The sequence below is a fragment of the Ambystoma mexicanum genome, chromosome 1p, assembly GCF_040938575.1.
Source record: "Ambystoma mexicanum isolate Mex_15411 chromosome 1p, UKY_AmexF1_1, whole genome shotgun sequence".
NCBI lineage: Eukaryota > Metazoa > Chordata > Amphibia > Caudata > Ambystomatidae > Ambystoma > Ambystoma mexicanum.
In genome coordinates, this window is record NC_090921.1 from 198,937,350 (window position 1) to 198,947,616 (window position 10,267).

Below are 10,267 nucleotides of genomic sequence, written 5' to 3' on the forward strand. Positions count from 1 at the left end.
TTAGCAGCAAGGAAAACAACAAGAAGGAGTAAAAAAGGAAATATGTTGTAGGAAAAATGGGCAAAAGGGAATTTTCACTTCATGGGCCCCATTCCTAGTAATAAATCTTGGAACAAAAATGAATACCCTCACTCTTGATCCACAGGTTAAAGCTGTTGTAGGAAGCTGTTTCACACAGTTGTGCATGCTGCGCCACATCTTACCTTACTTAAGATTCACCGACAGGGCCATGGTCATAATTTCTCTCATACTAAACTAGACTATGCCAACAGCCTCTATCTCAGATTCCCAGAATACCAAATAAGGAAACTTCAAAGAGTACAAAATGCAGAGGCAAGACTACTTCTCAGAATGAAGGGATTTGAACATATCACGCCAGCATTATGTACTCTGCACTGGGTACCTATCAAAACAGGGTTTATTTCAAACCTGTGTTCATCAAGCATTACTCATACCATGGAGGGGAGCCTTCCTCCTTCAGAAGTACGTTTCTACACTACACTTCTTCCAAAACAGTTAAGGCCAGCTTTGTTGCAGTAGTACTAGTCCCCATCTTCATTCAACACGAAATGGCAAGGAGGACCCTCTTTTCATTTCTGGCTAGGAAACTGTGCAATACCGACCCAAAACTCTCCACGTGGAGGAAAACCCCCATGGCTTTCAGGAAACAGCTCAAGACTTGGATTTTTAACCAACCACTTTGAAAGAGAAGGAAAATAACAGCAGCCGGCTAAAACTGTGCACCAGAAACGTGGGCTACTTCACGACAAGCATTGTTCAAAACCCATGGCACTACCAACTGTAGGAACCACGAAGACTCATGGAACCTCTCCTGCGTGGCACTGGTCTGCATCTTTAATCTCAGTGAAATCTAACACCAAGAGCCAGGAAAAGACAACACCCTCAACCGTGCTCTCTACTGCCTCATCCCTCAAATTACTGCTCACTACTAAAATCTTACATTGTTGCACCTATCACACTACTACAGATGACCTCCTAGGTCTAGTGTACTTAACAGAGAAAAACCATATCCATCTTCTATCAACAAACATGCTGTTAATCTTTGCACTACACAATCCGGGGACTTCCCATATGATTAGCCTGGCCAATCGGTACCAAGCACACACAGCTGAGATTTTCATATCAACACACAGGTAACGGGTACTTCCGACCTGCATCCATCAATACCAAAGGTTTCTGCATCTGCCTGCCCTCTATATGACTAACACACTCTGCCCTCCTTTGTTACAGAGCCATGTGCAGCGAGGATGGTGGGAAGAGGGCATAAGGGAATTCAAGATTTTCTGTATGTGAAGCACTCCGCTACGCCGTATTGAGTTGCATTCTTTTCTGCTGCAACATTTTCGCGTAAATCCAGAAAATTGACATTGCTGCAGTGTAGATTTACACAAATATTGTACCCTATAAACTACATTTCCACAACACCATTTGCTTCTTAAAGAATGCCTCAAATGTATTGGTCCTAGATATCAGAACGTTATTTATTTTTAGGTCACCATCCCTTTCTGTGTATTTTTGTTAGACAATTGCCCTAGACGTAGAACTGTCAGACCTAATTCTACTCTTGTTTTCCAAGATTTGTTGAAATCTCTTTGGATCTTATTTTTGTATTTTCTCTTGATGGAAAACAAAATAAAAAACATTATTTACAAATGCAATCCATATCATATAATTTGACTAAGATTGTGATGAAATCTCTTACTTGCCATGATTGGAAGTGTGTGATATTTGCACAGTTCCCATTAAGGAAGGGACCTTCTCCTGGCTTGCAGGAGATCAAGTCCTGTAAGGCAAGCGCAATTGCATAAACAGCACTATAGATATTATAGGTGACTCTCAAGTCAGTGACGTCATTGTAATTGACACGGAGACTGCTGAACTTCTCAACTCCAGAGCATGGGTTAGTGTTGTTATCCATAGAGCTGAAAAGGGTTTCCTGACCAAGCCACTTGCATCCAAAAGCTTCTTCCCAAAACGTTCTGATCAATGTATCACCTGGAGATTTTGAAGGATGCACACTGGAGAGATATTCTGTGAAGCCCGGCATATCACCACTGTGAATGGCAAACCCTAGTGAACCCACCAGGGCACCAGCGTATTTCTCCATGGGAAAGAAAGTAGATGTGGCCCAGCCCTCGCTGCCAATCCAGACCTTGGCAGTCACATTCTGCCTTACTATTTCATCAACCACAGGTGCCATGTCATAATCTGCCGAAATGATGACAATAGCTGTTGCCTTAGAGTTTTTTATAACTTGGACGATGTGGAAGGCATTCCTGTCAACTTGGCTTGTGAGGATGTTCTCAGAGAAGGCAATGCAAACTCCAGCCTGGACAAGCTCTTTCTGCAAAATTTGGATCACTTGCCTGCCATAATCACTGTCCACTGCCAAGAGACCAACCCATGCCCAACCAAAGTGTATCACCAACTGGGCAAGACCACGAGACTGGAAGTCATCACTGGGGATTGTCCGGAAAAATGACGGGAACTGGTTACGGTCACTCAAAAGTGGACTAGTTGAAAAGTAACTGACCTGTAAAGAAATGTTCAATGTGTTATTATGAGATCAATACATTGGATGAACCATCTGCGTATTAGTATTGACCTGTACCCTCTAACAGACCTTCTTATGTTTGCATATTTCATGCTGACTTTCTTTACATCACATTCTGATTTCTTTTCCATGCTATGTATTCCGGTCTATGCTGATGAAGCGATGCAACCACATTACAGCTGGAATATTCATACTTGAGTTGAAAAGAGCAGCAAATACACCACTTACAAATCTATGAGCATTGCCATTACCCACACAAATTGCTAGCTTGGGGTCTGTCATACTCTTTCATTATTACCTTTTTGCAGTCAGATAGGGAAAAGGCCAGCGACAACTTTGAAATCTTTAACCTGGTTTGAGAGTCCATGAGTTGTGCTCGAGTTCCTTAATGTCTTCACTTGATCTAGCCATGTATCAAGCACTAACAATGTAAGTCTTACAACGGCAATAACTAATTTGATATTGGTATATCTATGTAGCTGAAGTGTATGGTTTGAGTGAATGGATCATTGTGTGGATTCAGCGGTCACCAAGTCCAGATGTTTTATTTCTACCATGTAATTTTAGCCATTACAGGCTTTAACAAAAGCCACTATTTGTTCCTAGATTGCCAGCAGTTCATTTCTCAAATTCAGAATTTTAGGATTTTCAATTCTATATCATTCACAACATGTTCTTATGCAAATGTCAATATATTTACCCACTGTTTTTGGGACCGGGAACGGCCTACAGTAAATCACACAAATTGTTTGATCTCTAATGTATGGCCAAGTGAGTGACATGTCTGGGACATTAGCATTCTGAGTGTTCTCTCAATTTTCCCCCAGGTCAGGCTCCTTCTATTAACGACAGATCCCTTTCTGTTAACTTGTAAGGGAGGACCCAGATTAGAATGATCTGATTTCCTGCTTACACCTGAAACCTGCTATATTAATGCCACTATTTGAATTGGCTCCACATGTTCTATAAAAATAGGAATGATGTGTTGAAGGAGATGATGACCAGTGTATTTTCTAAAAATGCATGCTACGTGATTTTTACTCAAACTCCATATTAGACTCTTAGTAGGTACCCCAAAATATGCATACCATGCTTCAAGCAATATTCTCACCAACATGCACAACACACACCCACTTCTATTTTTGTATGCTCTACCTGTGGGATTTTGTACCGACCCAGCAGGTGGGCCATTATAATGGACCGTGTTGATGCTGAATCCCCAATGATGGCAGCGAGTCGGGGGCTCTCCTGGCAGCGATAGTTTGGCATGGGTTGATCCTGCTCGGTCAGCATCCAGAAAGTTCCGTCCAGTGTCCTCTGCAGCACAGTGCATGAGTCGTATATCCGGTAGCCTAGGGTAAGATTGGAGAGGAGATGCGGGTTCTCGTTGATCTCCCTCAGTGCAAATACCATGCCCTGGATACGCTGATAATTTTGGAAATGGAATCTAAGACATGGCATAGATAGGAAAAAACAATGATATTTAAGACTGTCATTTTTAGTAGAAATCAAACCAAACAACTAACTCAAATTTCTTTCCTTTTTCATCCATCTTTATCTCACATTATTCCACTTTATCATGCCCACACTTTTCACCATAACCCCTTCCTTCATGTAAATGTGTCCTATTCTATTCATAAGATCACCTAGTTCTGCTGTGTTTTAGTGAGAAAAGCATTGTGGTCGCGCACTGGACAGTTGGAGATGACACTCTAAGAAACAGATGCTTAGAATGGAAAAGGTTGTGCTTGATGTAAGGATTTGGCGCTGGAATTAGTGAGCAGTTAGAAGATTGGAAAGCTGCAGCTGCTTGCATTTATAATTATAGGTGGCAGGAGTTGTGTGCAGTGGAAACTGTCATCAGGAACAATTGTGGTTCCTAAAAACAGTCCACCACGTCACAGGAGGCATTTTTATGGATGCTTTGAAACTTGACCGAATTACCTCTGTCCACTGCAGACTACACTGCCCCCCGCCACCCCACCGGTTCGGGTACTGTTCAAGACTGCATGTATCATTCACAAAACAGTCACAAGTAGCGCACCAGCAAACCTGGCAGATAAGCTCCACCTGTCTGGTGGCACATGCTCCTCGTGCAGCAAATAAACCAATTGTTTGGAATCACAACTCATCTGCACAGAGAGGACCTGCAAACAATCCTTCTCTTGTATTACCCACCCTCTGTAACTGGATCCTGATATCGGCTTGTAATGCCCCCAGAAGTCTTAAAATGTGCAAATCTCTCAAAATATGGCTATTCAACAACATCTGAACAAGGACTAATCCCAATGAATGCACATACTGATGCACAGACCAATATTGGCAGTACTGCACTACTGTTAAAAGACACTGGCCCAAATGTTGGCTATTGAGGTAGTGTGACAAATTGACCTCTGTCCTGCAGGAGCACAAGGATGAGTAGGGGGTAAAACACACCTCTACACACCAAGAGCTAATATATACATTTTCATTAAACACAGCATATACAATAATAACTAACAAGATAAACATTACACAAAACACACCCTAGAGGGAAAAACATACAATAAGTAAAGACATTGAATTCAGCACTCTGGGTAATGCATCCGAGGTGGAAGGCGAGCAAAGCAAAAATGTTCTTGAAAAAGGACATTTATTTGTGAGCAAAACGAGTTCAAAGTGACCTAACCAGTCTCTAGGGCCCAGAAATGGACAAAGGGGCAGGTATCAGTCAATAGTAACTTCTTTGCAGTTCTTGGTGGTTCAGCAGTGCCAAACCTGACTCCTTAGCACGGTGCAAAGTTTGAGACAGAGCAAGAGGCTGCAACGGAGCGTCTTGCTGGTTCAATTGTGTTAAACAGTACTTGAAACACACTTCAGCAATTCAATGTTGAAAAACACTATGAACCGGCTGATCTGTCTTTCAGGGTGCTGTGAGAGCCAATCCAGGGGCTCAGGGACAAAACAAACCCTTTTCCCATGCTCCCAAACATGGAGGAGTCTGGCAAATAACTTCAGAGGTCCTTAAACAATGTGATGTACCACGGTGGCAGGCAGAGAGGTGGTCTTGCTCCAAAAGCAGGACCCTTCTTAGGTTGCCTTGAGTCCCACTTCAGGGACTCGGGGACACGATGAGCCCTTGTTCTCAGACTCCCAAACACAGAGGCGGCTGGCACACAGTTGCAAGTCAGGGCCTGGATACCACTGTGCCTGGCAGAAAGAGAGGTCCTGTTCCAGCAGCAGATCACCTCCAATGGCTCCCTGGGTATGTTTGGGGGACCTAGCTTGCCTCTGCCTTTGAAAACCTGCCTTCACCTTATAACTAGAGAACTTTAGAAATAATTCTCTAGCAGCAGTGTACAACGTAGTCGTCTTTAGTGGTGATCTGACAATGCTTCAAGATGATTCAAAAAAGTGGTGGGATACAACTTGTTTTATTGGTAAAAGGCCCCAGGTGATTGCACTATAGCTACCCTACTTAAGGAGTCCAATCTGTGTCTTGAAATGTGTAGACGTTGCCCTTCTGATGACACACTGAAAGTGCTTTGCACCAGAGGAAGTAGAGGGGACAGCAAAGAGAAAGAGTAGAAGAGAGAATCAAGATGGCAGAACATTCCCATAACAGTACAGTTCCCTCTCTGGTTATACTAACTCCAATACCTTTCCTTATCATGGGGATCAACACACTTTTGAAATGCAGCAACCTGGTTTGAGGTCTGGCTCTCTTTGAATGGGTGTTCTCTTGATTTCTGTTCCCAAACCAGAGTCCTGTGAAGTGGCTGTCATGGGAGAACGACTGTTACCTGCTCTTCCAAAGGAACAAAGAGAAGCAATCTCCCAAGGCTGTAATCCTGTCAGTGGACAGGGTTGGGCCTTGTCTAGGAAGAGCACACGCGATACTTCCACAGCTAAACTGTGCCCACAGGGGTGGCACATGTGTAAATTAAATGTAATGTGGTTGGGATAACGCTGAGAGATGCTGGGCACCATACTGTAGCTCAGTTATGGGCTAGGTGTACAGTTTGGTTTGCCACCAGGACAGTATCTCCAGAGTTATGCAGTTTTTGGGACAGGGGTGCATATTGTAAATGCAGCCCCTGTGCTGCAGAGACTTGACTCTCACTGCAGCTCTCAAGGTTCCACATGTGGCCTCTGAACCTGCTCTGTGCCGCTAGTAGTGCTGGGAATCAGCATACCGATGCAGCAGATCATAAGTACACACTATGCTTTTGGCATGGAGTTTATGACGGGGGAATCTGATTAGCAAATTTCACTTTAAAAGATGAACTCACCTGCATTATTATTACTTAATAAAATCTTAATAAAAATCAAAAAATCCAGGGCTTACCCAGGGCCAGGACTTACCCACCCTTGCCAAATGGCAATTCATCACAATATATTTGTGTCCGGTGGAGGTTTGGGCATTTGAGGTTTTGGCCAAGAGAAGTTGTGGAAGCTAAGGGACATGCAGGTTTGAGAGTGGAAAAAGTTGAGAGCGAGAGGTATTAAATGTGTGCTAGAGGGAATTTCGAAGACAGAGACTCTATGGATGAGAAGAGATGTATTAATCGGATTATTATCCTGGCCATGAAAAGAATCATAACACACTCTTACTTCTGGCAGCTGATTGGTGCAGGTAAGGCAGTGTAGGCGGTTCCGGGGAACACCCTGTCAGCGTGAGCAGCAATGACGGCGCCAATGAGGATGTCACCCTCTCTTGAGAATCCTGCCACTCTGGGTCTGTGAAAGTGGCATTGTGATGCGGATGGGCTGGGCATCAGCATCACCAGCACAATGTAAAGGATGGACATCGTAGACGCGCTTCTAGTGCTCCCTTCAACAAATTAACCCTATTATCACAGACAACAGCTCAGCATGCAATAGTCCACAGAGAGACATGAATATTTAGGATTGTCGCAGTAACTCCATTTAAAAATGTGATATTGATGGTTGTCCGTGACGGATTAAACCCTGTGAAGGCCCCTAGGCAGCTGAAATATCGGGGTCCGCCCTTCGCAAATTATCTCCTAATACGTTTTTTTATTTTCGGCACCGCATTATTTTGATCCGTTGTCGGGGCTCCTAAATTGACGCGGGCCCATAGACCGGTGCCTACTTGGCCTAATGGATAAACAGGCACTGCTCAGAAAGCAGAGCTCACCCCATGCTACACAAATCGCACAGGCTTACACAGCAGGCTAGAGCAGTATCCACAAAAATGAATGCTGTAACTTCCCACGCTCCATGTGGCATTATGCATAAGAGTGCACTCCTGCTCTGTAATGTGTTGATAATCAACGTTCACTCTTTAAATGGAAATTTAAAATAAATGAAACACGCCTCTGAGGGAAGGCAAAGTCCTGTCTGTTCCTTTTCCCTTATTTATAACGTGCTTAAGCGCAGACCAGGGGATCAAGCCTGCGTTGCTTCACGTTATCTTGCTTCCAAGGCGAGCGCGTTGCCCCTGAGCTATCCTCCAGAGAGAGGGCATCTGTCTCTTGTATGATAGAGTGCCACCTCTTGAATGTCGCTTTTAAAGTATCTATGCGGACTGGCCAGGTTGGCAATGAAAGGGAGAGGGTATTACTCAGCGGAACTTCGGTGATCTGAACATCAGAGGCAAGCTTTATTGCAGGGATCTAGGACTGGAACTTCCAATAGCTGTAGTGCTTGTCCGTTCGCAGACTCTGCTCAGCAATTCAGAAGAGTAGAGACAACAACTATTCCTTTATATGGAGTTTGCGTGATTTATAGGTGTGCCTGAATCACTTGTGGGAATTCACTCATTACAATAATGCGTTATTCTTTAATTGACATATGTAATGGTTGAGCTGTCTTATCCTTTCCCAAGGGTCTGACATGTTGTTTTTCTATACCGCCATGACATGATACCAGCCGCTCCCTAAAGCAATTGATATTATTTTAGATTTTCTAACATTAAACATTCTCACTAATAAACCTACTGAAAACATCCATACCTCGAAGGTCTCCCTTTTGAATTCTCTTGGAAACGACAATTTTGGCTTACTGCACAAAAACCCAGACTCATTTAAAAGTGGAAAAGGTTGCTTTAATGTGACAGGCCAAAGCGTACAATTAAACGCTTACCTGGCTCCATGGCCTTACAGACTAAAGAAATATTTTAAACAACCAATTAAATAATTAAACATTTTCATTTTCCCCCAACAATTAAATAATTAAATAAAGCCACTTCCTCCGTAACTATCCCTTGGACCCTACCGTCTCCTTACCCCTTTTCCAGGCGTCCTGCTTTCTCCCCGGGGCCATGCCCCTCCAGGCTCAATACCTGTTCCCCCGGGGTGGCCCGCTTGTGCAAACAGCACCACCCCATCCTTTCCTGTGCCATTTCCCCATTTTGCTTCCCTCCCCCCACATCTAAAGGGGCCATGCCCACGGAGCCCAGAACCACTTCAATACCCCTCAGACTATCCTCTACACCAATCTCCCCCCTCATATGACCTGCAGCCAGTCTGACCTGCCACATCAGCAACAGACATTTTTCATTACAACTTCACTAATGCCCCGACCTGTCACAAAAAAAACTACCAGACAATAGCTCCTTAACAGACACCAAAAAACCCCGTAAAAGCTTGACATGGGAAGTAAAAAACCCTGCAGAACCCAAGTACAATTAACCCCCCCCATTTAATAAAACCAGATACCAGACCTAACCCAAAAGAAAGGGGGGGGGGCGGGACAATCACCAATTCCAACTGTCGCCTGCCTCCCGAAACTTCCCTGGACCCTTAAATACCCTGAGGAGGCGCTCTGCCCCCCGCGCCCACTCGCTGGCAGTGTGCAGCACCAAAAACATCCCCGGGGGAAACGCTTTGCGTTCTCCCCGGGGCCCCCTTTTGGCTTACTGCACAAAATCACAGACTCATTTAAAAGCAGAAAAGGTCGCTTTAATGTGACAGGCCAAAGCGTACAATTAAACGCTTACCTGGCTCATTTTCCCCCAACTATTAAATAATTAAATAAAGCCACTTCCTCCCTAACTATCCCTTGGACCCTACCGTCTCCTTACCCCTTTTCCAGGCGTCCCGCTTTCTCCCCGGGCCCATGCCCCTCCAGCCTCAATACCTGTTCCCCCAGGGTGGCCCGCTTGTGCAAACAGCACCACCCCATCCTTTCCCATGCCATTCCCCCATTGTGCTTCTCTCCCCCCACATCTAAAGGGGCCATGCCCCCGGCACCAGAAAAACCCTCCACCGAGGTGTTCTTTCTGCCCCACCCCCCCCACCGTTTTTCTTTACCTCTAACTCCTTAACCAATCTCCCAGTCAAGAGCCCAAGCCCGCCAGATAATGATTATTCCCATAAAGCTACAAATGTACACCATCCTCTCTAAAGATCATGAATCCCTCATAGACTATTTCCGTATGGTCCATAACCTGTACCGCCACCAAGACACAAAACTTAACCATCTCTCTGTTTATCCCCTTCCTAGACCGCTCTATCGCTCCCTCACTTCTCGCTCCCTTCCAAACTCTCTGCGGCAACAACTTAGTCCACACTACAGCTGCTTGAGGCCACATTTCACGAACCCAGACTAAATCCCTTTTCATTTTCCTCAGATTAGCCACCCCCGTATCCCTTACCAGGTCATTCTCCCCAGCATGAATAATCAACACCTCTGGAGCACCATAGCGTTCCCTCAACCCAGCCAACATAGGAAGCAACTGATCCCAGC

At 44.6% G+C, this 10,267-nt stretch overlaps 1 protein-coding gene across 1 annotated transcript in view; it reads right to left on the bottom strand.

Moving 5' to 3' along the window:
- LOC138467290 (extracellular calcium-sensing receptor-like) overlaps window positions 1–7,365 on the bottom strand; it is a 131,958-nt gene extending 124,593 nt beyond the window's left edge. The window contains exons 1-3 of the mRNA XM_069607293.1: window positions 7,169–7,365; window positions 3,731–4,022; window positions 1,724–2,554 (exon numbers count right to left, since the gene is read on the bottom strand). Of these exons, the coding sequence (XP_069463394.1) occupies window positions 1,724–2,554; window positions 3,731–4,022; window positions 7,169–7,365 (1,320 nt within the window). The remainder of the gene's footprint in view (window positions 1–1,723; window positions 2,555–3,730; window positions 4,023–7,168) is intronic.
- Window positions 7,366–10,267: the final 2,902 nt, after the last annotated feature.